The sequence below is a fragment of the Procambarus clarkii genome, chromosome 26 (genome assembly GCF_040958095.1).
Source record: "Procambarus clarkii isolate CNS0578487 chromosome 26, FALCON_Pclarkii_2.0, whole genome shotgun sequence".
Lineage (NCBI taxonomy): Eukaryota > Metazoa > Arthropoda > Malacostraca > Decapoda > Cambaridae > Procambarus > Procambarus clarkii.
In genome coordinates, this window is record NC_091175.1 from 32966510 (window position 1) to 32993389 (window position 26880).

The window sequence follows — 26880 nt, forward strand, 5'->3', positions numbered from 1 at the left end:
AGCCCCTAGGGCAGCTCCAAGATGGCCGACCAACATGGCGGCTCAAGATGTTTACTAAGATGGCGGCTGGTTTCCATGACAACCACTCAAGTGGGCAGCCAGCGCGGGGGCCCCACACCCAGGCCGACGGCCTAGCTGTTTCCCGCGCAAAGCTGAGCCTGGCCTCATGCCATACAATGAGATGATGCTATCAGCTCTAGCACTGTCCACAGACATGCCACCCCGGCCAGGGTAACATTTATGGACTGCTGATGACTGGGGCTCTCACATGAGCCCAAACACTAGATGTTTCGGTTGCTGGTACAAAACTTAAGTCCGCCCACTTAACAAGTGCACTTAACAAGTGTACTGGCTCCCACAGGCATAAGAGCACTATTGTAAGTGAGCTGGTGAACCACCCCCTCACACTGTGAACTCTAGGGTTTTGCCACCCAATTGCAGGCCTGTCGGATTTGCCATGTGCTTCTAGTTATCATCATCGCTTGTGTTCATAATAATAATAATAATAATAATAATAATAATAATAATAATCTATATAAATAAAAATGGAAATGTTTGATTGTGCATAACCGCTAATCTTCGAAAGTTCTTCACCGATTACTTTGAAATTTCACACAACGTTCCATTCGCATCCGAGCAGGTTTTTATATCCATACTATATAGATGTCGCGTCTGTGATAGTAAGTAAGTAAGTAATTATCAAAAGAAGGCACCAAACCGGGAAGGCTATGTAGCACCATCAAAGACGCAAAATAATCAGAGGGCGCTAAATATCACCAAGGATGCCAATACGAGAACAAAAACGCATAAGGCGAACGATATCAAAAGTATCCGAGTCACCAAGAATTCTATCGAGGGACAGGTGACCGCGAGGGGCGGTCGGAAAGCAAGACACACGCTCGTCCTGGAAGTCAGGACATTCAAGAAGGACATGCACGACCGTAAGAGGGACAATGCAACTAGGACAATAAGGAGCAGGGCGGCGCTCCATCAAGTGACCATGGGTTAAGCGAGTATGGCCAATACGCAACCTCGCCAGAGCTGTTTCCCACCGCCGGTTACGGTGGAAGGAGGACGGCCACGAGGAAACACAACATTTAAGAGTACGTAGCTTGTTACCAGTAACAGACAACCAAGAAGCCTGCCAACGGGTAAGAACTGAGGAATGGATAACTGGGTAAAAGTCGGAATACGGAATGCCTTTACGAGAGATGGGACAAGAGCGGACAGCTTCCTTAGCGGCAGCATCCGCACGCTCATTTAAAGACACACCAATATGGCTGGGAACCCAACAAAACTCAACCGACTTAAATTTACTGTGAACGAGAAACAGCCAATGCTGGATCTCGACAACTACCGGATGAACCGGATTAAAGGACCCGAGAGCCATGAGGGCACTACGAGAGTCAACAACAACCACAAAGGAAGACTGACAACGAGAAAGCAGGAGACGAAGAGCATAGAGAATAGCATAAAGTTCTGCTGTAAAGATGCTAGTCTCCGGAGGCAAGCGACACATATAAGTGCGATCAGGAAAAACAACAGAGTAGCCAACACCGTCCGCTGACTTAGACCCATCGGTGAAGACAGAAACGGAGCGGGAGTGAGAAGAAAAGTGCTCGAGGAAAAGGCGTTTTAGAACCGTAGGAGGGGTAAAAGCTTTAGTGATACGGGTCAAGGAAGTACAAAACCGCGGAAGAGGGACCCTCCACGGGGGCAAAGAAGGATCAACACGAGGAGAAACATCAGAAATACGAACGGAGAGAGAATCCTGTAGGCGAGATAACCGGACAGAAAGAGGGAGGTGGTGAAGAGGAACAGGAACCGCAGGAGGGGTAAAAGTTAAAGCACGACAGAGGCGAGAGAGAGGATGTTGCAAGGACCGCGCAAGATAGCGAAGACAGTAGCGATCACGGCGGTCCTGGAGAGACAGGAAGCCAGTGTCAACATACAAGCTAAGGATGGGAGTCGAACGAAAGGCACCAGAACTGAGGCGCAACCCAGTATGGTGCAAAGCATCAAGACGGCGAAGAGTAGAAGGAGAAGCAGACGAGTAAGCAGGGCAACCATAATCGAGCTTAGACAGGACGAGAGAGGAATGTAAAGCAAGGAGAGTGCGCCTATCTGCCCCCCAAGAAGTATGGGACAAGACCCGAAGGAGGGTAAGGGCCTTAGAGCACTCAACACGGAGGTAAGAGATATCTGTGATAGTAAAAAAAACATGCTTTTTCTAAAAAACTGTGTTTTTTATGTCAGGGAAATCTTCGAAACCTCTTTACCGATTGCTTTGAAATTTTGTCACAACGTTGCCTTCGAATAGGCGCTTCTTTTTATATATCTACTATATACATGCCTCACCTGTGACAGGAAAAAAACATGCATTTTTGAAAAACAGCGCCATCTGTTGCACATAATAGCAACATGCACGCTATACTAAATTATTATTACTATTAACATCTTTATTTGACAAAATTAATTACAATTTTGCCTAATCTAAGGATTTCAATTAAGTCCTATTAAAGTGAGGATAATGCTGGTATTCATTGTCACGCAGGAGAGAGGGTCATACACAAGACAATAGGTCTAAACTGGCACATGTATATATCATGGTTATAATCAATGTTTTAATGTATGAATATGTGAAAACAACTTTCTGTTGTGCACTGCCACACAAGGGAAGGGATGGGTTCATAAGTGATGCAGCTTGTAAGTAATTTAAATAAAATTGTTCTTCATTCTTTAAAATGGACAAGCAAATTTTGGATAAATTGTTAGGATGTCGTCCAGAATACCTGAGTCAGTGAAATAGTTACACAGTTGGTGGTACAAGAGGCCAGAAGGTCTAAAATCTTTTACGGTTTCACATTCAACAATATAGTGTTCTAGTGAATGCATTAGAGGTTTATCACAGAGTTTACAATCTGAATATTCTGGTAGTGGTTCAGCTTCACGAACCTGCCAGATGTGTCTATAGCCAAGGCGAATTCGCGCAATGACTACATCACATTGCCTGGTCCGGTTACTGTGCTGACCATACAAATACCTGTTATTACAAAACTTGTCATAGCTTTTAATACTGCAGCTTTCAGGTCTCTGGGCATTTCATAGTTCTTCTAAATCTGAATTAATTTCTTTAATTTGAATGTTTCTAATAATTGCATTAGATAGTCCAAAGTCATAATCAGTGTTTTCTTTCCTGCAAGCCTCATTGGCCAATCGATCTACAAAGTCATGTTTTCCAACTCCAACATGGGATGGGATCCACACAGATTTTATACAATAGTTATTATCATTGGCAAGAATTACATTCCATTTAATATTACAAGTTACTTCCGACATACAGTGTGATGGGTTATTTAAGGACTGCAGAGGACTTTTAGAGTCACAGAATATTATTCCACCACCATTGAGCTTAAGGTATTCAGTGGCTAGATAAATACCCAATAGCTCAGTCTGTGTCGTGCTTGCCCAGTTGTTCAATCTCCGTGTACTAGACATGATCATTTCATTCCCTTTATACACTGCACATGCACAACCTGTTCTAACAGTGCCTAACTGCACAGAGCCATCAGTAAAGGCGTAAGATTCAGTTGGTTTGAGATTTTGAAGACGATTGTCAATAGCTTCTAATGTTATACATCTCATAGTTTCAGTGAGATCTATAAAATAATGAGATGCATTATACCCCCATCAGTGTAAAACATTTGTTTTACACTGATGGGGGTATAATGCAAAGAGACCTGTACATCTTTCCAAGGGGGAATATAGTGAACAGTTTTATCAATATTAAGAGACACATTCAGTTTCAGAAGATTATAGGCACAACAACTGAGCAACACACTGTAAGGAGCTTTTTGGGCCAGATTGAGGGAAAAGTCAGAATTGTTTAAAATGGATCTCAATTTAATTTTAGTAGAATTGGGGGGACCATTTTTTTTTCAAAGTTTTGGCGCAAAACATTGTGCTAAGTAGAACTATTCTTTCGTAAATGGAAGGTAATTTTAGTTCCTTTATCATGTTAACAATTCTGACAGTTCTAGGACAACCCAGGATGATGCGCATGGCATCATTCTGTACTACATCTAAGCCTTGTAATTGTTTAGGAGAAAAATTAAGATGCAATGCATAATAATCAACAACAGATCGTATAAAGGCAATATAAAAACTACGAGCATATTTTATGTTAATGCCAAATCCTTTGCCCACAAGAGTTTTGAGAGGTTTAAAATGCGCAACAAGTTTTTTGCGCAGGTTGCTGATGAGATTTGTATCATTAACCTCGACTCCAAGATATTTATAAGACTCACACGTCTCCACGGGCACTCCATTAATAGCATAGTTAACATGAAGAGAATGGGGAATAGGAACCCTCGTTTTATCAACAGAGATTATGAGGCCACATTCTACTACTGTCTTGGAGAATGCATCAAGTAACACTTGTAGCCTTGGTTTACTGTGTGCCATAATACAAATATCATCAGCATAACATATAACTGTTTCATTTGGTTGTACAGGTATGTCATGGATAAATTTGTGCATAAGTATATTAAAGAGCATAGGGCTTAGGACACCACCTTGAGGTGTGCCTAGTTCGAATGCATCTGTTCTTATACTAAATGTGTCACAAATTCCATTTCAATGTTTCCGATTGCATTGATAAATTACATTTTCATAGATTTCGATTTATTTTATTTTTTATTGAATTATTTTGTTTGACATTGTGTTGGAATTGAGCTGTGTTGTTTACCATACCGTTCATTTCGTAAATATAAGTATAGATGCCACGCCTGTGACAGGTAAAACTCTGCTTTTCTTGAAAAACAGCGCCATCTGTTGTATGTAAGAGCAACACACATGCTATACTAAATATGTTTCAATTCCATTTCAATGTTTCTGATTGCACTGATAAATTGAATTTTCATAGATTTTGATTTATTTTCATTTTGATTTAATTATTTTGTGTGAATTGCATTGGAATTGAGCTGTGTTGTTTACCATACCGTTCATTTCGTGAGTAGTGTTTATTTTTTATTTTTCATATTTTCATTTCATTTTTTAACTGTTTTTCATATATCAGTGATGGGAACATCAGATCATGTTCCCAATTTTTTTATGGGAACATCAAACCATTTGGAAAGGCATCGGACGAGGGAGTGGAGAATGGTGGGGATGACGAGGGGACGGAAGTGAGAGATGGTGGGGAGGACGGGGAGGACATGGGATGGGGTAATGGTGGGGAAGAACGAGGGGACGGAGAAGTTTAGGATGGTGGGGACGAGGGGATGGGGGAATGGAAAATGGTTGGGAGGACTGGGGGACAGGGAAGGTTGCTGCTAGTAATAATAATAATAATAATAATAATAATAATAATAATAATAATAACTCTCAGCCGCAAATGGGACCTGCCATCTCCGATCCCTGGTGGAAATCACTGAAAGTTGGTTATTGATGATTCTTGCAGCAGTTGACATTTCCTCCTTTCAGTATGTGTAGGTTAGAGTACATTCATGAACATAGGCTTGAGCTTCAGTAATGATATGATGTAGATCGTGGAAATAGACATTCCACAGCAGGGGACCAAGCACACTACCCTGTGGAACGCTTGCACCAATTGAGTGACTTTCGGATACTGCTCTGTTGAATACTTCCTTTAGAGTACGTTCTCAAAGGTAGTCTTTTATTATCTCTAAGATGGAGCCTGGGATGTGCAGTGCTTGAAGTTTCACTACTAATCCAGAGAGATTAGTAATGAAGCTTCAAGTAGTGAACCCTATCAAAAGCTCCTGCTGTGTCTAGAGCAACAACCCAGCTGATCTTGGACTCATCCAGTGACTGATGCCACTTACTGGAGAGATTTAGCAAGAAATCAGCAGCAGATCGGTTTTTCTAAAACCATACTGTTGATCACATATTAGCCGATGATGGTTATTAAATTATATAATTTGTTGAGCGATTAATGATTCTAGGATTTTGCCAGTAATGGAAAGCAGTGACACAGGTCTGTAGTTACCAACTACTGAGCGGCTCTTCTTTTTGTGTACTGGAACAACATCTGCCTTCTTCCATGAGGAGGATCAAATTCCTTGAACTAGGCAGAGTTGGAAGAGGTACGTGAGAGGTGGAGCCAACAGGTCAGCGCCGCTGCATAGTAGTCTTGGACTGACCTTATCTGGCCTCACAGCTTTGCTTGTGTTTTGCGTTTTATGGAAATGGAGCACTTCAGCCTGCTTTATAACCACTTCAGTCATCCTAGACACAGTGCTTGGAGCAACATCTGGAGGCTGATGTTCATGATCAGGGACTTGCATGTAGGCAGCAAACTGGTTTGCCAGTAGATCAGCCTTCTCCTGATTGCTGGTTGCCACAGTTCCATCCTCTGAATATAGTGGCTGCATTGTGTTCTCAGATGAGTATCCCTGTCGATCTTGCACCAGGTACCACCAGACCTTGGATCCAACCCTTCCAGATGCAAGTTTTCTTCAAGTTTTGGATTCCCATCTGGATATAGCCCCACTTTATAACTCCTCTCTCTCCCTCTCCCTCCCTCCCCCTCCCTCCCTCCCTCCCCCTCCCTCCCCCCCCTCCCCCTCCCTCACCCCCCTCCCCCCTCCCTCCCCCCCCCTCCCCCCCTCTCTCTCTCTCTCTCTCTCTCTCTTTCTTATTTGGGCTTTTATCCCTTTGACTAGTGCTCTTGCATCTTTGTTTAATTGGAAAAGAGTTTATCTAAGTGTCATATTTGTTCGTGGTTGACTAAAATAATATAAATTAACTGTAGAATGTAATACACTTATTATAAATTCACACAACATTTGGATCACCAAATCACAACTCAGAAAATGTAGAAAAGACAACGTTTCGCTTCAATAAGTTTCAAAGTTGAATGGGAATCTAATTCCTTCCTTCCTTTTCTTGACGCCCATGTTCACAGCTCTGTGTCCAGGTTCTATTTCTCTGTCTACCCCAAACCCATGCATGTGCATCCACTTCTTTTCCTACCATCCTCTTTCTGTTAAAAAAAGTGTTCTCGTCTCTCTCTTCCTCCACACTCTACGCATCAGCGACCCACAGGTTGTCGATTCTGAAATTTATTTTATTTACAAATCCTTCTATCACCATTGGATACCCTTTTCATTTTATGAACTGTGTCTATTCTGAAGCTAAACGAAATTTTTTTAATCCTAAACCTGTTTCCAACACTAGTACCACTGTGCTCTGCCTTCCCTTCATATTTGAACTCACAGATACCCTTCGACCTCTTGACATAAAGCTCGCCTTTCGTCAACCTAGCACTCTTCAAACTATTGTAGAATGTCCCATATTGTCTGACTTTCGCCCTCCTGGGCGATAATGCTGAACTCTGTAACTACTATACGAGTACTGGAACACTTGATGATATATTGGACTTATACCCTAGATTAACCATGTAATGTAACTATATAACCTGAGCTTGTAAAAGCATCTTAATCACCTTCAGTGGTTAAGTTCTTAATTGCACACTACTTTCTCTGTCAGCTATCTTAACCAGTCAGAGTAAAAGAGACATATATATATATGTGTATGTATATATGTATGTATATATGTATGTATATATGTATGTATATATGTATGTATATATGTATGTATGTGTGTGTGTATGTATGTGTATAAAATATAAAGCTGATCAGAATTACATTTCACCATTATAAATTCACATTAATGCATTCATAAATCTGTGTATCTATGTATTTACGTATGTAGCTTAGCCTAACATTTTAAAAGCACTACGATCACCTTCTGTGGTTGCCCATTAAATCTCTGAACTGTATGTTTGACAAATCTCTCACCCTGTCCATGGAGGACAGAAGAAAATGTATATATGCTAGTTAGCATTGTAAATGTGTGGCCACGTCTGTGGTAGAAAATAATAATAATAATAATAAAAACTCTTCGAACTAATCTGGTTTACACTGCTCCTCCTGCTTTTAATGCTGCTGGTTTCTACTCTATTTCTTGTTCGTCTTGTCCTCTCCAATACTTTGGGGAAGCTGGTCGTACACTAAATGACAGACTTAAGGAACACAAAAGAAGTGTTAAGTCTGCAGACACTAACAATGATCTCTTGTGTCATGCTAGGGGCTCTAATCAAACCTATTGTCTCTAATCATTTGGCTTGTCTTATTCTAAAATAATCTTTCTTGTCTCTACTCTTCACAGACGTCTTGTTGACTCTGCTTTGATACACAACCTACCCAACATGAACCTTAGTCCTGGCTCTGTTGCTGTTGACCCTTCCTATACACAGTATATACTCAAAAGTTCTAAACTTTCTAAAAAACGTGACCTAACTTAAGCTTTACCCTCTCTATAGCCTCTCTCTCTTGCCTGTCTGTCACGTTACCAGGTTTTGTCTCCTGGCCATTTGGCCTCTTGTAGTTTATATTAATATATTTATTTTTTCCTTCCCGTTTTTTCTTAGTTATCCTTATTTATACCTTTTCCTATTCTTCTTTTTTTCTTCCTACTTTTCCTTTTCAATTATTCTTACCTTGCATCTAATTCTTATCACTCATCTTATTCTTAACTTTCATTGCATTCTTACCTTTATCTTATTCTTACCTTCGTCTTATCGTTACCTTTCAAACTCATATTCTTACCTTTCATCCCATTCTTTTCCTTTCATCTTACTCTTACCTTTCATGTTATTCCTCTTATTCCTCCTACCTTATACTTTCTCTGATACACTTATCACCTCGCAGCTCACCTTCTTGCCTTATTTGTCTCTTCAACTCTGTCCACCACACGACTTGATGATGGTCCAGTACGGACTGAAACGTCGTCGTTTCTTCATCTTCTGATGCGTGTTTTGGTCTTAATTCTTTAAGCTTATGACAAGTTTAAATGAGAATTATCTTGCTGAAGTCGAGTGCATCAATGTTTGTTAAGTTTCATGTAACTTGTTTAGAAATATTCTTATATATGTAAATATGTAAATATATATATATATATATATATATATATATATATATATATATATATATATATATATATATATATATATATATATATATATATATAATTTAACTGTTTGTGATAATTTAATATTATATATATATATATATATATATATATATATATATATATATATATATATATATATATATATATATATATATATATATATATATAATATTAAATATGACCGAAAAAGTAAGATTAATAATTCTAACACGAATTTTCTCTATTTCTTATGTTTCTTTCCACTGTCGATGGTAATTGAAAAATCAATTCTCCAAAATTCATTTTTATTTCTAGTCTCTAGAAATATTTTTATTTCTAGTTTTGAGGAATTGATTTTTCAATTACCATCGACAGTGAAAGAAACATACGAAATATTGAGCAAATTCGTGTTGGAATTATTAATCTTACTTTTTCGGTCATATTTAATAATATATGTTTACAAGAAAGACTGCTACCAAAATATACAAATATATATAAATATATATGTTTAAATTTAAATTTATAAAAAGGTTATGTTAGACAATATTTTCTAATTTGAATTCATTGGCTTAGTCTTCACTATTAAACCTACCATGAACAATTTAATATGTGGGTCTCTAATCACTAAAATATTTGATAATTTTAATTAAGGTGAACTACTTCAAAAAATTGGTATGGAAATACACATTGACTATTGTGCGTCTCATAGCTTAAATTTAATATTTAATATTGACTTATTAAATATTTAAAGGATATATTGCAATGTTTGTATTCTTCTTTTCATAAAATGCTTATTTAATACAAGCTACCCACACAGAAGTCATATACATTTTGAATACAGAATCCATCAATGAAAAAGACTTGGAGAGACATAGAAATGCATCAATTACTTTAAATGATGAATAGTTAATATTTACTTTGTAGGTATTTATATAATAACTCGCAATGATAACTTTTATTTGTATTTTCATAAAATACACATTGAATACGAATTACAGACACACAAGCATGTGTTACTGGCAAGATGAGAGCCGCCGACGGAGGTATTTCGAGTTCCCGGATGTAGCCGATAGGATTTGACATACATAGAGCTACGAGAGCCCTGGAAGGAGGGGGGGGGGTGGGGGGCGGGTCGTAGTACGACGGAATGTTCTAGGAAGATCTGCGTTAGTAAATAGTTTGATGAATCACAAATCTGATCGCCAAGAAGGCGACCAGAACGAAGAGTGTCGTAATTACTACCATACCTGCTTGATGCACATGGCTCCTGAACCTAGAGTCACTAAGCACTTGCGACCGTGAGATGCCGGTCAGTATTTGTTTACAATCGATGCAAGACATTCGTGCGGACATTCTAAATCTTGCCCTTCTAACATGACCGGGGTCAAGGCAAGTCTTGCTTTTCTAACATGACCGAGTCAAGGTAAGTCTTGCCCTTCTAACATGACCGAGTCAAGGTAAGTCTTGCCCTTCTAACATGACCGGGGTCAAGGCAAGTCTTGCTTTTCTAACATGACCGAGTCAAGGTAAGTCTTGCCCTTCTAACATGACCGGGGTCAAGGCAAGTCTTGCCCTTCTAACATGACCGAGTCAAGGTAAGTCTTGCCCTTCTAACATGACCGGGGTCAAGGCAAGTCTTGCTTTTCTAACATGACCGAGTCAAGGTAAGTCTTGCCCTTCTAACATGACCGAGTCAAGGTAAGTCTTGCCCTTCTAACATGACCGGGGTCATGGCAAGTCTTGCTTTTCTAACATGACCGAGTCAAGGTAAGTCTTGCCCTTCTAACATGACCGGGGTCAAGGCAAGTCTTGCTTTTCTAACATGACCGAGTCAAGGTAAGTCTGGCCCTTCTAACATGACCGGGGTCAAGGCGACGGTCTACTTCTCATCCCTTGACCTTACCGGTTCAGACCAATCACGTGCGGTTTACACCAGCTGATGCATATAAGGAATACCAAAAACATGTTAACAGGAGAGGTTTACCTCGTTGTATTAATTCTTATTCTTTATAATGCCATTATTCCTTATTAACTTGGCCATAGGACCGGTGATGCTTAGGGATCTTTCACTGTAATATTGTCTTGTATTTTGATAAAATACTTATGTCATGTAAATATATGTAGGGTCCCGGTAGTATCGGCGGGTTTGTTCTCGACGCATAATCGAGATTTCCGGGTTCGAAAGCTGGGCGGGAGAGAAATGGTTGGGCGCATATCCTTTTACCTAATGCTATTGTTCACCTAGCAGTAAGTAGGTACCCCAGGAGTTTTTCAGCTAGTTGTGGGGTTGCATCCTGGGCAGGGTCAGTAATTCGACCTTAGGGGTTGGGGGTGGGACCACGATATAAGCCTAACGTGTAAGAATACACTCTGGCTTCCTGTCCCCCCGAAACAATGAACTAATATCATTATAATTAAATTACAGACAGATAAGAAATTCTCAGGGGAAAGCGCCAAACATTACGACTATATAGTGCTGGGAAGGGGTCAGAATATGTATTTAGGATGGGACGGGAGGAAGGAAAGGTGCCCAATCACTTGAACGGTCGGGAATTGAACGCCGACCTGCATGAAGCGAGACCGTCGCTCTACCGTTCAGCCTAAGTGGTTGGCCTTTCCAGACAGAGAGAATTTAGATTCTTGAAGTGAGACTCGCCTGCGGAGAATCACTGCTGGTACAGGTTGTGTTGTAGAGAAGACTTGTGGTATGTGTCTCTGGAGGTCACCCGTCCTCAAGCAAAAGTCATGCCGTCCACTGCACTAACCCACAGACGCATTCATCAATTTTAAAATGTTATTACTTCAAAATATATATTTTCTCATATATAATTTCATATTATTATATATCAGCAAATTTAGGTATAGGTTAGGTTAGGTCCATAGGTTCTATTGGAAATTTTTGGTTTCCATATTCATTAGTGAAGTATTTCCATATTAGTAATTATGGACATACTCGAGACAAGCACTTCCGTCATCAGCTTTTGTTGATGAGGACGGGCTGTTTGTTGACGAGGACGGGCAGTTTGTTAATGAGGACGGGCTGTTTGTTAATGAGGACGGGCTGTTTGTTGACGAGGACGGGCAGTTTGTTAATGAGGACGGGCTGTTTGTTGACGAGGACGGGCTGTTTGTTGATGAGGGCGGGCTGTTTGTTGACGAGGACGGGCAGTTTGTTAATGAGGACGGGCTGTTTGTTAATGAGGACGGGCTGTTTGTTGACGAGGACGGGCTGTTTGTTGACGAGGACGGGCTGTTTGTTGATGAGGGCGGGCAGTTTGTTGATGAGGATAGCCTGTTTGTTGATGAGGACGGGCTGTTTGTTAATGAGGACGGGCTGTTTGCTGATGAGGACGGGCTGTTTGTTGATGAGGACGGGCTGTTTGTTGATGAGGACGGGCTGTTTGTTGATGAGGACGGGCAGTTTGTTGATGAGGACGGCCTGTTTGTTGATGAGGACGGGCTGTTTGTTGATGAGGACGGGCTGTTTGTTGATGAGGACGGGCTGCTTGTTGATGAGGACGGGCTGTTTGTCGATGAGGACGGGCTGTTTGTTGATGAGGACGGGCTGTTTATTGATGAGAACGGCTAGTTTGCTGATGAGGATGGGCTGTTTGTTGATGAGAACGGGCTGTTTGTTGACGAGGACGGGCTGTTTGTTGATGAGAACGGCCTGTTTGCTGATGAGGATGGGCTGTTTGTTGATGAGGACGGCCTGTTTGTTGATGAGGACGGCCTGTTTGTTGATGAGGGCGGGCTGTTTGTTGATGAGGACGGACTGTTTGTTGATGAGGACGGGCTGTTTGTTGATGAGGACGGCCTGTTTATTGATGAGGACGGCCTGTTTATTGATGAGGACGGACTGTTTGTTGATGAGGACAGGCTGTTTGTTGATGAGGACAGCGTGTTTGCTGATGAGGACGGACAGTTTGTTGATGAGGACGGAATGTTTGTTGATGAGGACGGCCTCTTTGTTGATGAGGACGGCCTGTTTGTTGATGAGGACGGGCTGTTTGTTGATGAGGACGGGCTGTTTGTTTATGAGGACGGCCTGTTTGTTGATGAGGACGGCCTGTTTGTTTATAAGGACGGGCTGTTCGTTGATGAGGACGACCTGTTCGTTGATGAGGACGGCCTGTTTGTTGATGAGGACGGCCTGTTTGTTGATGAGGACGGGCTGTTTGTTGACTAGGACGGGCTGTTTGTTGATGAGAACGGCCTGTTTGCTGATGAGGATGGGCTGTTTGTTGATGAGGACGGCCTGTTTGTTGATGAGGACGGCCTGTTTGTTGATGAGGACGGCCTGTTTGTTGATGAGGGCGGGCTGTTTGTTGATGAGGACGGCCTGTTTATTGATGAGGACGGCCTGTTTATTGATGAGGACGGCCTGTTTGTTGATGAGGACGGACTGTTTGTTGATGAGGACAGGCTGTTTGTTGATGAGGACGGACAGTTTGTTGATGAGGACGGAATGTTTGTTGATGAGGATGGCCTGTTTGTTGATGAGGACGGCCTGTTTGTTGATGAGGACGGCCTGTTTGTTGATGAGGACGGCCTGTTTGTTGATGAGGACGGACTGGTTGTTGATGAGGACGGCCTGTTTGTTGATGAGGACGGCCTGTTTGTTGAAGAGGACGGACTGGTTGTTGATGAGGACGGCCTGTTTGTTGATGAGGACGGGCTGTTTGTTGAAGAGGACGGGCTGTTTGTTGATGAGGACGGGCTGTTTGTTTATGAGGACGGGCTGTTCGTTGATGAGGACGACCTGTTCGTTGATGAGGACGGCCTGTTTGTTGATGAGGACGGTCTGTTTGTTGATGAGGACGGGCTATTTGTTGACGAGGAAAACCTGTTCGTTGATGAGGACGGCCTGTTTGTTGATGCGGACGGGCTGTTTGTTGATGAGGACGGGCTGTTTGTTGATAAGGACGGCTTGTTTGTTGATGAGGACGGACTGTTTGTTGATGAGGACGGGCTGTTTGTTAATAAGGACGGCCTGTTTGTTGATGAGGACGGACTGTTTGTTGATGAGGACGGGCTGTTTGTTGACGAGGATGGGCAGTTTGTTAATGAGGACGGGCTGTTTGTTGATGAGGACGGGCTGTTTGTTGATGAGGGCGGGCAGTTTGTTGATGAGGATAGCCTGTTTGTTGACGAGGACGGGCTGTTTGCTGATGAGGACGGGCTGTTTGTTGATGAGGACGGGCTGTTTGTTGATGAGGACGGGCAGTTTGTTGATGAGGACGGCCTGTTTGTTGATGAGGACGGGCTGTTTGTTGATGAGGACGGCCTGTTTGTTGATGAGGACGGGCTGTTTGTTGATGAGGACGGGCTGCTTGTTGCTGAGGACGGGCTGTTTGTCGGTGAGGACGGGCTGTTTGTTGATGAGAACGGCCTGTTTGCTGATGAGGATGGGCTGTTTGTTGATGAGAACGGGCTGTTTGTTGATGAGGACGGGCTGTTTGTTGATGAGAACGGCCTGTTTGCTGATGAGGATGGGCTGTTTGTTGATGAGGACGGCCTGTTTGTTGATGAGGACGGCCTGTTTGTTGATGAGGGCGGGCTGTTTGTTGATGAGAACGGGCTGTTTGTTGATGAGGACGGCCTGTTTGTTGATGAGGACGGCCTGTTTATTGATGAGGACGGACTGTTTGTTGATGAGGACAGCCTGTTTGTTGATGAGGACGGCCAGTTTGCTGATGAGGACGGCCTGTTTGTTGATGAGGATGGCCTGTTTGTTGATGAGGACGGCCTGTTTGTTGATGAGGACGGCCTGTTTGTTGATGAGGACGGCCTGTTTGTTGATGAGGACGGACTGGTTGTTGATGAGGACGGCCTCTTTGTTGATGAGGACGGCCTGTTTGTTGATGAGGGCGGCCTGTTTGTTGATGAGGGCGGGCTGTTTGTTGATGAGGACAGCCTGTTTGTTGATGAGTACAGCCTGTTTGTTGATGAGGACGGACAGTTTGCTGATGAGGACGGCCTGTTTGTTGATGAGGATGGCCTGTTTGTTGATGAGGACGGCCTGTTTGTTGATGAGGACGGCCAGATTGTTGATGAGGACGGCCTGTTTGTTGATGAGGACGGACTGGTTGTTGATGAGGACGGCCTGTTTGTTGATGAGGACGGCCTGTTTGTTGATGAGGGCGGCCTGTTTGTTGATGAGGGCGGGCTGTTTGTTGATGAGGACGGGCTGTTTGTTGATGAGGACGGGCTGTTCGTTGATGAGGACGGCCTGTTTGTTGATGAGGACGGCCTGTTTGTTGATGAGGACGGGCTGTTTGTTGATGAGGACGGCCTGTTTGTTGATAAGGACGGCCTGTTTGTTGATGAGGACGGACTGTTTGTTGATGAGGACTGGCTGTTTGTTGATGAGGACGGGCTGTTTGTTGATAAGGACGGCCTGTTTGTTGATGAGGACAGACTGGTTGTTGATGAGGACGGCCTGTTTGTTGATGAGGACGGCCTGTTTGTTGATGAGGGCGGCCTGTTTGTTGATGAGGGCGGGCTGTTTGTTGATGAGGACGGGCTGTTTGTTGATGAGGACGGGCTGTTCGTTGATGAGGACGGCCTGTTTGTTGATGAGGACGGCCTGTTTGTTGATGAGGACGGGCTGTTTGTTGATGAGGACGGCCTGTTTGTTGATAAGGACGGCCTGTTTGTTGATGAGGACGGACTGTTTGTTGATGAGGACGGGCTGTTTGTTGATGAGGACGGGCTGTTTGTTGATAAGGACGGCCTGTTTGTTGATGAGGACAGACTGTTTGTTGATGAGGACGGGCTGTTTGTTGATGAGGACGGACTGTTTGTTGATGATGAAGGGCTGTTTGTTGATAAGGACGGCCTGTTTGTTGATAAGGACGGCCTGTTTGTTGATGAGGACGGACTGTTTGTTGATGAGGACGGGCTGTTTGGTGATGAGGACGGCCTGTTTGTTGATGAGGACGGACTGTTTGTTGATGAGGGCGGACTGGAATCCAGAAGCAACCACCCAGGACGAGATTAGAAGAGATTCATGAGTATTCTCGAAACTGCTTGATGAATCCTGTCTCCGTGCCCCGGGGACCACAGGTGTGTCCCGGGGACCACTGGTGTGTCCCGGGGACCACAGTTGTGTCCCGGGCCCCGGGGACCACAGGTGTGTCCCGAGCTCTTGGGACCACAGGTGTGTCCCGGGCCCCGGGGAGCACAGGTGTGTCTCGAGCTCCGGGGACCACAGGTGTGTTCCGGGCCCCGGGAACCACAGGTGTGTCCCAGGCCCCAGGGACCACAGGTGTGTCCCGGGCCCCGGGGACCACAGGTGTGTCCCGGGCCCCGGGGACCACAGGTGTGTCCCGGGCCCCGGGGACCACAGGTGTGTCCAGGGCCCTGGGGCCCACAGGTGTGTCCAGGGCCCTGGGGCCCACAGGTGTATCTCGGGGACCACAGGTGTGTCCCGGGGACCACAGGTGTGTCCCGGGCCCCGGGGACCACAAGTGTGTCCAGGGCCCTGGGGCCCACAGGTGTATCTCGGGGACCACAGGTGTGTCCCGGGGACCACAGGTGTGTCCCGGGCCCCGGGGACCACAGGTGTGTATAACATAAGATAAATCAACATTTGACATGTGGGAAATTGACTTGTGAGATATAGAATTTATATTTACGTTAGTATTTATATATTTCGATTGCAAATTTTATGATGTTTTTGATCCTTTTGGAAATTTTTTGACACATTCAATATTTTTTTCTCCCTTCCGATTTATGCTACGATGATGAGACATGTACTAGATGAGTAAGTAAGTAATTATCAAAAGAAGGCACCAAACCGGGAAGGCTATGTAGCACCATCAAATACGCAAAATAATCAGAGGGCGCTAAATATCACCAAGGATGCCAATACGAGAACAAAAACGCATAAGGCGAATGATATCAAAAGTATCCGAGTCACCAAGAATTCTATCGAGGGACAGGTGACCGCGAGGGGCGGTCGGAAAGCAAGACACACGCTCGTCCTGGAAGTCAGGACATTCAAGAAGGACATGCACGACCGTAAGAGGGACAATGCAACTAGGACAATAAGGAGCAGGGCGGCGCTCCATCAAGTGACCATGGGTTAAGCGAGTATGGCCAATACGCAACCTCGCCAGAGCTGTTTCCCACCGCCGGTTACGGTGGAAGGAGGACGGCCACGAGGAAACACAACATTTAAGAGTACGTAGCTTGTTACCAGTAACAGACAGCCAAGAAGCCTGCCAACGGGTAAGGACTGAGGAATGGATAACCGGGTAAAAGTCGGAATACGGAATGCCTTTACGAGAGATGGGACAAGAGCGGACAGCTTCCTTAGCGGCAGCATCCGCACGCTCATTTAAAGACACACCAATATGACTGGGAACCCAACAAAACTCAACCGACTTAAATTTACTGTGAACGAGAAACAGCCAATGCTGGATCTCGACAACTACTGGATGAACCGGATTAAAGGACCCGAGAGCCATGAGGGCACTACGAGAGTCAACAACAACCACAAAGGAAGACTGACAACGAGAAAGCAGGAGACGAAGAGCATAGAGAATAGCATAAAGTTCCGCTGTAAAGAAGCTAGTCTCCGGAGGCAAGCGACACATACAAGTGCGATCAGGAAAAACAACAGAGTAGCCAACACCGTCCGCTGACTTAGACCCATCGGTGAAGACAGAAACGGAGCGGGAGTGAGAAGAAAAGTGCTCGAGGAAAAGGCGTTTTAGAACCGTAGGAGGGGTAAAAGCTTTAGTGATACGGCTCAAGGAAGTACAAAACCGCGGAAGAGGGACCCTCCACGGGGGCAAAGAAGGAACAACACGAGGAGAAACATCAGAAATACGAACGGAGAGAGAATCCTGTAGGCGAGATAACCAGACAGAAAGAGGGAGGTGGTGAAGAGGAACAGGAACCGCAGGAGGGGTAAAAGTTAAAGCACGACAGAGGCGAGAGGAAGGATGTTGCAAGGACCGCGCAAGATAGCGAAGACAGTAGCGATCACGGCGGTCCTGGAGAGACAGGAAGCCAGTGTCAACATACAAGCTAAGGATGGGAGTCGAACGAAAGGCACCAGAACAGAGGCGCAACCCAGTATGGTGCAAAGCATCAAGACGGCGAAGAGTAGAAGGAGAAGCAGACGAGTAAGCAGGGCCACCATAATCGAGCTTAGACAAGACGAGAGAGGAATGTAAAGCAAGGAGAGTGCGCCTATCTGCCCCCCAAGAAGTATGGGACAAGACCCGAAGGAGGGTAAGGGCCTTAGAGCACTCAACACGGAGGTAAGAGATATGGGGAGACCAAGACAAACGAGTGTCAAGGAATAACCCCAAAAGCTTCGCGGAATCTTTGTATTCAAGGGGATGACCATAAAGTGACAAAGAGGGACGAAGAACAACCCGTTTCCGCGTAAAAGTCATGGCACAAGTCTTAGAAGTAGAGAACTTGAAGCCATGACCTGTGGCCCAAGACGACACGGCATCAATTGCAAGTTGAAGCCGGCGTTGAAGGAGAGGCGAATCATCACCCTGACAACAAAGGGTAAGATCATCGACATAGAGAGCGGAGAAGACACCAGAAGGAAGAGAGGAAAGAAGACCATTGAGGGCAACCAGAAAAAGAGTAGTGCTCAGAACACTACCCTGGGGCACACCTTCGTATTGCTGAAAAGAGGGAGAGAGAGCGGTACCAAGGCGCACCCGAAAGGAACGACGAGAGAGGAAGCTGCGGAGAAAGAGAGGGAGATGACCACGAAGGCCAAAAGAATGAAGTTGAGATAGGATATGATAACGCCAAGTGGTGTCGTAAGCCTTTTCTAGGTCAAAAAGGACGGCAACAACGGAGGTCTTCGCAGCAAAAGCAGTACGAATATAGACCTCCAAGTTCACCAGGACATCTGTCGTGCTGCGGCACTTGCGGAAACCAAATTGAGAAGGGGAGAGGAGGTGATGGTGTTCCAGGAACCACATCAGACGAACGTTAACCATACGTTCAAAGAGTTTGCAGACACAACTTGTGAGAGCAATAGGGCGAAAGTCCTTAGGGGAAGTACCCAGAGACCCCGGTTTGCGAACAGGGAGGACAACGGCATCGAGCCAGTCCTCAGGGACTGACGACGACTCCCAGATCCGATTATACAGACTCAGTAAATACTGAGACGTGCTCGGAGGGAGATGGCGAAGCATCTCATAATGAATACCATCGGAGCCCGCCGCCGTAGAACCGCAGAGGGCCAGGGCAGAACGAAGTTCAGAGAGAGAGAAGGGATCATTATAGGGAAGCTGAAGATGAGTGCAGAAATCTAAAGGACGAGACTCAAGGACAGGTTTACGAAGAAGGAAAGATTGGGGAAGATGAAGACCAGAGCTAACAGAAGAAAAGTAGGAACCCAGTTCGGAAGCGACCTGCAACGGGTCCGCCACAAGAGTATCACGGAGGTGAAGGACCGGTGAAACATCGGGAACGAACTTACCCGCTATCTTGCGGATACGCTTCCAGATCTGGGCCAGAGGGGTCTCGGACGTAATTGTTGAGACATAAGATGCCCAACATTCACGTTTAGCCGTAAGGATGGCCCTACGGGCCACCGCACTCGCTTTCCGAAAGAAAAGAAAAGAATCGGTCGTCTGCCTACGGCGGTGCCTCTTCCAGGCTGCACGCTTACAGCGGACAGCCCGAGCACAGTCCGCATTCCACCAGGGAACGCACTTCCGTGGACCCCGAGAGGAAGAGCGAGGAATAGAGCGGAGGGCAGCGTTGAAGACAGTGTCATGAAAAAGGAGGAGAGCGCGAGAGAGAGGCAGAAGGGAGAGGTCAGAGAGAGCAGCACTGAGGGTAAATAGGGTCCAGTCTGCCTTAGCAAACTGCCACCTAGGGAAAGAGAGGGAAGGGCGAAAAGAGAAAAAGGAAACAAGGATGGGGAAATGATCACTTCCATGGAGGTCAAGAACCTGCCACATGAAATCTAAGTAAAGAGAAGAAGAGCAGAGAGAAAGATCAAGACAAGAAAGGGTGCGAGTCCGAGAGTCCAAATGAGTGGGCTCACCAGAATTAAGAAGAGACAGGGAAGAAGAGAGGAGAAACGGCTCAAGGAGGCGACCCCGGGTATTCGTCAGAACGTCACCCCAAAGAGAATGACGACAATTGAAGTCACCCAGCAGGAGCACAGGCTCCGGCAAGGAGTCTAGGAGGTGTTTCAAATCAGGAAGATAGAGCGGGACACTCGGGGGGAGATAAATGGAACAAACTGTGTACCATTTCCCCACAAAGATACGAGCAGCAGAACAATGGAGAGGCGAAGGAAAAAGTAAAGGAACAAAGGGAACATCAGCCCGAATCAAGAGAGCAGAAGAATTGGAAGCCCCAGCAATGGCTGGGGGGGGGGGGGGGAGAGAAAGGAATAGCCACGAAAACGACCAGGACGAGCACCAAGCATTGGCTCCTGGAGACAGACACAAAGGGGCGAAAACCGCGAAATCAGAAGTTGGAGTTCGAGGAAATTGGCGTAATAACCTCGAACGTTCCATTGAAGAATGGACAACGACGAGAAGAGAAAGGACAAAAACAGAGAACAAGGAAGAAACAAAGGCGAAAGAGCAACAGAGCACGTTAAAGAATATCAGGGTCGGGATCAGGGTCAGCAAAGTCAGGGTTAGGGGGCATGGGTAAACTGAGCAAAGACGGAGGGAAGGAAACGGGAGAACAGATCAGAGGTGGGCGGGCAGGGTCCGGAGGAGGAAGAGGAGGAGACAACGGAGAGGAGCAGTCAAGGACAGCAGCAGGAAGAGGGGGAGTAGAAAGAGGGGAGCGCACCCCAGCAAGAGCAGCAACCGAAAGGGAAGCAGGGGCCAAAGAAACCTCCATAGCAGGAACAGGGGGCGCAAGCACTGAAACGGGAGGGGAAGGAGCAACAGAGCCAGAAGGAGGAGCTGAGGAAGAAAGCGAAGCCTTCTTACCCGCCGGGGAAGAGGAAGGAGCGGAGCCAGGCTTACGCTTCTGACTTAAAGAGACCGGTGTCCCAGCAACTACGTACCGGGCAACGGATTCCAGTGTCTCAACAGGAGAAGCCGAACGAGAGCACACACGACGGCCGTTAGGAGAGCGATGGACATCCGCCCGCACCGACAGGCGGTAGGGAGAGCCGATAGATGGAGGAAGAGGATGGGAAGGAGGATCGGAGGGGGACGAGGAAGAAGACACAGAAGACACGACAGACCGGGTAGAAGGAAGGGGAACCCCAGACAGAGGACCAGGAGGAGGATCCTTCGGGAGAGAACCCAAAGGAACAGAGGAGGGGGCAGTGGGTGCATCAGGGTCCAAGGCCCGGAAACGGTTGTGAGTCTGAGGAAGGCGGGAAGGACGAGGAGAGGAAGAGCGCAACACACGAGCATAAGAGATATTAGCATAAGGCGGGAGCCGGCGAACCTGGCGCCTCGCCTCAGGAAAAGATAAACGTTCCCGGTGCTTCAGGTTGAGGACGGCTGCCTCAAGCTTGTAATGGACACACGCACGGGAGAAGGTAGGATGGGCCTCACCGCAGTTGAGGCAACGAGCCTGGGGAGAAGTGCACTCCGACTTAGAGTGACCTTCGCCACCACACAAAGGACAGAGAGAGACAGTCCCGGAGCAGCGGAGGGCACCATGCCCAAACCTCCAGCACTTGTTGCAGAGCCGAGGAGAAGGAATGTACTCCTGGACAGAGCACCTGGCACCAGCAAGAATGACAGAGGGTGGAAGGGTCCTACCATCAAAGGTAATCTTCACAACCCGGAGGGGTTGACGGCGACTACCACGAGGGGGACGAGTAAACGTGTCCACCTGGAGAATAGAATGGCCCTGGGCAGCGAGGATATGTCGAATATCGTCGTGGCAGTCGCGCAGGTCCCGAACACCGGTCGCAACATGGGGCGAGAGCAAAATAGTGCCAACACTGGCATTCAACTGAGCGTTCTTCGAGACCCGAACGGGGGTCTCGCCAAGGCAGGATAAGGCAGCCAAGCGGAGATCAAAATATTTGGCCCACGAAGCGGGACCAAACAAGGCTTGATAGGTAGCAGAATTGGAAGGAATCGAGCGAGGGCGGCCGTGACGAGGACGGCGATGAGAACCCCCAGAGAGAGAGGGGTTAAAAGGCGCAGTAGTTACAACTAGAGAAGGAGCCGCGCCAGGGGACGAGGTAGTCACCACTGGGGGCTTGGGGCTCGACCCAACCACAGAGGAGGGAGGGGAGCCAGGGGAAGGAGTCAGAGAGGCCAAAGGAGGAGCAAGGTCGGGGCCCAATGCAGGGAGGCTACAGAGCCCGGTCTTCCAATACGGACCGACTCGGGGGCTTGGTCGCCCACCCCACGAGCCTGAGAAGGTAAGCCAGAAGCAGCCGAAACAGGGGTTATCATCTTGATGAAAAGAAGAATTCATTCACGAATGTGCCCCCACACCCACCATGGAGCCACAATTAGAGGCAGGACACCCAACAAGAAGCTATCGCCGATCTTGTCGGGGCCTCCTAGGGGTGCGTCGTGAGTATACGCCCCACAAACGCCACCTTAAGAAACCGACAGTCCGTCGAGATCGGGTTCAGTGACGAAAGGGAGATTGACAATAAAAGGTTCCCCTCGCTCTCGACGTCGGGTACTACAGTTCTACGGGTGCAAGAGTATGCCTCCTCAAGCACCCGGGCGTCGAAATAGAAGTAGTCCAAGGGAAGAACCAGAACGAGCAAAAGGTCGGCAGGAAACGGCAAGCAGATAGGAGAAGAGGGGGAAGAAAAACGAAACAGAAGGAAAAGGAAAAGATGCCCAGCAGAATTGGAGAGGACGGCAGCAGGAGCACAAGGCTAGAAAAGGACAGAGGACTGTCCCAAGGAGCATCATACTCCGGCAGCCGCCCACGAAGCCCCCACACGGCGACAACGAGCTGAGCGGGGAGGGGGATGAACTAGATGAAACCCATTTTCATATACAACACGTCAAAAAAGTTTGATTGAAATCGAACCATTTTTCATTGTTGGCATATTTGAATCTAATCCCCCCTTAAATTGGACTGTATTTCTTAAAATTCTCGCAAATTGCTCGCCTTAAACATTCTGGGGGGTTTAATAAATTATATTAGGTAATCAAAATTATTGATTCTTAAACATTCACTGCAGTATTAGACTACATATATTAACTAAAATGGGAAGGCCTTATCGTATTGTTGTTATATCATTGACAACCAGTATGAATACGGATGAATAAGCCAGTCGATCCACTTTGTGGGTGTGGCTGGCCTCCAGCTCATGTACTGGAGTACTAGTGATGCTTCTTCAATTCCATCTGTCTACAGACACTCACAAGTAATAACAGGAATCCTAATATATGACCGGGGCTATATTAGAGGAAATATTGCTATATTGATTATGAGATAAGGACCAAGGAATATTTACCTGGATTTTGTCGCCGTATCATGTCCTAACCGGAATTATCCTATCTACCTAACATTACTGGCCAGGAACGACAAGAAAAGATTTCGGAATTGGACACTTTCCTTGTTTTGATGATGACTGCGTGTTGATAATGGAAGCACTAATTTACTCTTTATAACACTTAGTTCAAGAAAGTTACAGGAGCTAAATTTACTCCAGCGACTTAATTTAACAATGGCTGACTCCCCTCCTCCACTGACACCCTGGCTCTCTTGTCCAGATGTCAATAAGTGGTAGAAAGGTCCCATTTAATCTATTTTGGTACTAATAATTAAGTTAATTCAAGTGAGATGATGTTTACAGTCCCGAGATCAAGGTATTAAGAATAATTCCCAACAGAATTGACACTCGCCTGGCATTCTGCGGGCACTTTGGCATGGGTTCGTATCCTGGCCGGGGAGGTTTTACTGGGAGCAAAGCCTTAACTGTAGCCTCTGTTAAACTCAACAGTAAAATGTGTACTTGGTTGTAAAAACGATCCTTCGCGGCGGGGATCGTATTCCAGGGACCTGCCCGAAACGCTACGCGTACTAGTGGCTGTACAAGAATGTAACAACTCTTGTATATATCTATATAAATAAAAAAAAAAAATATCTCGTGAATTTAATAGTGAAGTGGCAATAATTTCATGTTTTCTATGAGAGGAAATTTCCACTGTGTCTTCTATGGGAATAAACACTAAACACAAACAGAAGCAATATTATCAAATTATTGTATTGACTATCAGTAAATGGTGTTGGGTTTTCCGACATCACTTTAAATCCTGGAAGTAACTAATTTCGAAGAGTCTACTCCTGTGGCTAGATGAGACATAATACCATAAGAAACATTATATTTTTGCCCTTTTATTCCAGTTTTGCTTTAAAATTATTGGTATGAAGTAAAACGAGATTTTTACTTAAAAAAACAATAAAGTTGAATTAAAAAGAATTAAAATTTCAATTCCCATTTTTTGTTATTAAACAAAAGGAGCAAAAAACAAAAAACAAATATAATACTTTAAACAAAACTAAATAAAAGAGCGGGGGATTTAAGTAAGGAAAAATAGTGAAGAATTGTCTGGTGAGTTCACGAAGGAAGCAGCTGAGGCCTGGCCAATATCCTGTGTGGGTAGACCAGGTCCCTCCCCCCTCCTAACAACCCCTCTCTCCCCTCACCTCTAACCTTCTCTCCCCTCTTCTATCCTCGCCCCTTCTCCCTCACAGGACATGGCAACAGACCTCAGGAGGGAAAAGTAGGCTGGTCTTCTTCCAGGACTGCCAGAATGCATTTGATACAGCTTTACTTATACCTTACTTAATACAAACTTATAAAACAAACTTAAGACTCAAGCGGATGTACTAGGATGCTAAGCTGGATTAGAGAATACCTCTAAGACATGACATAGAGGGCTACGGTAAGTGGAAGCGTCAGAACGGCTCATCTCAAGGACCTATACTATACTTGGTATTCGTAAATTACCACAAACAGAAAAGTTTCCACTCGATGCAAAGCACGAGGAACACAGGACGACCTGCATGAACTACACGGCGACCTGCATGAACTACACGAAGACCTGCATGAACTACACGACGACCTGCATGAACTACACGAAGACCTGCATGAACTACACGACGACCTGCATGAACTACACGACGACCTGCATGAACTACACGACGACCTGCATGAACTACACGACGACCTGCATGAACTACACGGCGACCTGCATGAACTACACGAAGACCTGCATGAACTACACGACGACCTGCATGAACTACACGAAGACCTGCATGAACTACACGACGACCTGCATGAACTACACGACGACCTGCATGAACTACACGACGACCTGCATGAACTACACGACGACCTGCATGAACTACAAGACGACCTACATGAATTACACGACGACCTGCATGATCTACACGACGACCTGCATGATCTTCACGACGACCTGCATGAACTTCACGACGACCTGCATGAACTTCACGACAACCTGCATGAACTACACGACGACCTGAAGGAACTACACGACGACCTGCATGATCTACACGACGACCTGCATGATCTACACGACGACCTGCATGAATTACACGACGACCTGCATGATCTACACGACGACCTGCATGAACTACACGACGACCTGCATGAACTACAAGACGACCAACATGAATTACACGACGACCTGCATGATCTTCACGACGACCTGCATGATCTACATGACGACCTGCATGAACTTCACGACGACCTGCATGAACTTCACGACAACCTGCATGATCTTCACAACGACCTGCATGATCTACACGACGATCTGTATGAACTTCACGACGACCTGCTTGAACTTCACGACGACCTGCATGAACTACACGACGACCTGCATGAACTACACAACGACCTGCATGATCTACACGACGACCTACATGATTTACACGACGACCTGCATGATCTACACGACGACCTACATGATCTACACGACGACCTACATGATCTACACGATGACCTGCATGATCTACACTACGACCTGCATGATCTTCACGACGACCTACATGATTTACACGACGACCTGCATGATCTACACGACGACCTACATGATCTACACGACGACCTACATGATCTACACGACGACCTACATGATCTACACGATGACCTGCATGATCTACACTACGACCTGCATGATCTTCACGACGACCTACATGAACTACACGACGACCTGCATGATCTTCACGACGATCTGCAAGTGGGAAATTTTTACCCACAATATTTAATAATCATCTAAGAAATGTATTATTTCTATATCATTTCTATATCATATCTATATCATATCAAAATCATATCAAAATCATATCAAATCATATCAAAATCAAATCCGAATCATTATAGATTCATTATACATCTTGATCCTGGATGACAATGTCACTATGACCACGTACGCCATAGGGCCCTATAGATGCCTACGTGACTTAGTGCATAATCTCTCAAGGATCCAGAAGCTTCTAGAAGGATTTCTTAATTAAAAAACTATTATTGGAACATTAATCGCTTCCGGTAGGAATTATAAATCGAATCCTTAATAAGAATCAGTGGTACTATCAACTACTACTTATAATCTTTAAATCCTATATCTAATTATATTATAATCACATCTTATCTCAAATATATGTCTAGACAGTAAAAATAATCAATCAATATTCATTGAAAGCTACCCCTCTGAAGGAAAAGGGAGGAGCATCTTGGGAACAAGAAGCGCCCACGACCATACCTCGTGGCACTTCGCGTTTGTTTACAACTGAGTGAAGAGTGACGGATCCTTAGCGAACATTATTTAGCTCAGGACATCTTATCTAATTTTCTTTATCACCAGGGAATACTCTCTAGAACTGGGGGAGTACCTGGACAATATATCTACGAGGAAATCCTCTAGAACATTTATATCTATAAGTGTAGACTGGAGCACACAGTGACTTGTCTCCACC

At 45.3% G+C, this 26880-nt stretch overlaps 1 protein-coding gene across 1 annotated transcript; it reads left to right on the top strand.

Annotated features, from left to right (window-relative positions):
* Nucleotides 1-10660: 10660 nt before the first annotated feature.
* Nucleotides 10661-26183, top strand: LOC123750202 (coiled-coil domain-containing protein 1-like). Its single transcript, XM_069331629.1, has 3 exons — nt 10661-10674; nt 15733-15924; nt 24899-26183. Exons 1-3 carry the CDS (start codon nt 10661-10663, stop codon nt 26181-26183), a joined length of 1491 nt encoding a protein of 496 aa, XP_069187730.1.
* The last annotated feature ends 697 nt before the right edge of the window (nt 26184-26880 follow it).

Bases quoted from the DNA above. Each gene is read 5' to 3' on its own strand.
- LOC123750202 (XM_069331629.1), top strand. The intron at 15,925-24,898 runs GTTTGTTGATGA...TACCACAAACAG, and splicing joins TTTGTTGATGAGGACGGACT to AAAAGTTTCCACTCGATGCA.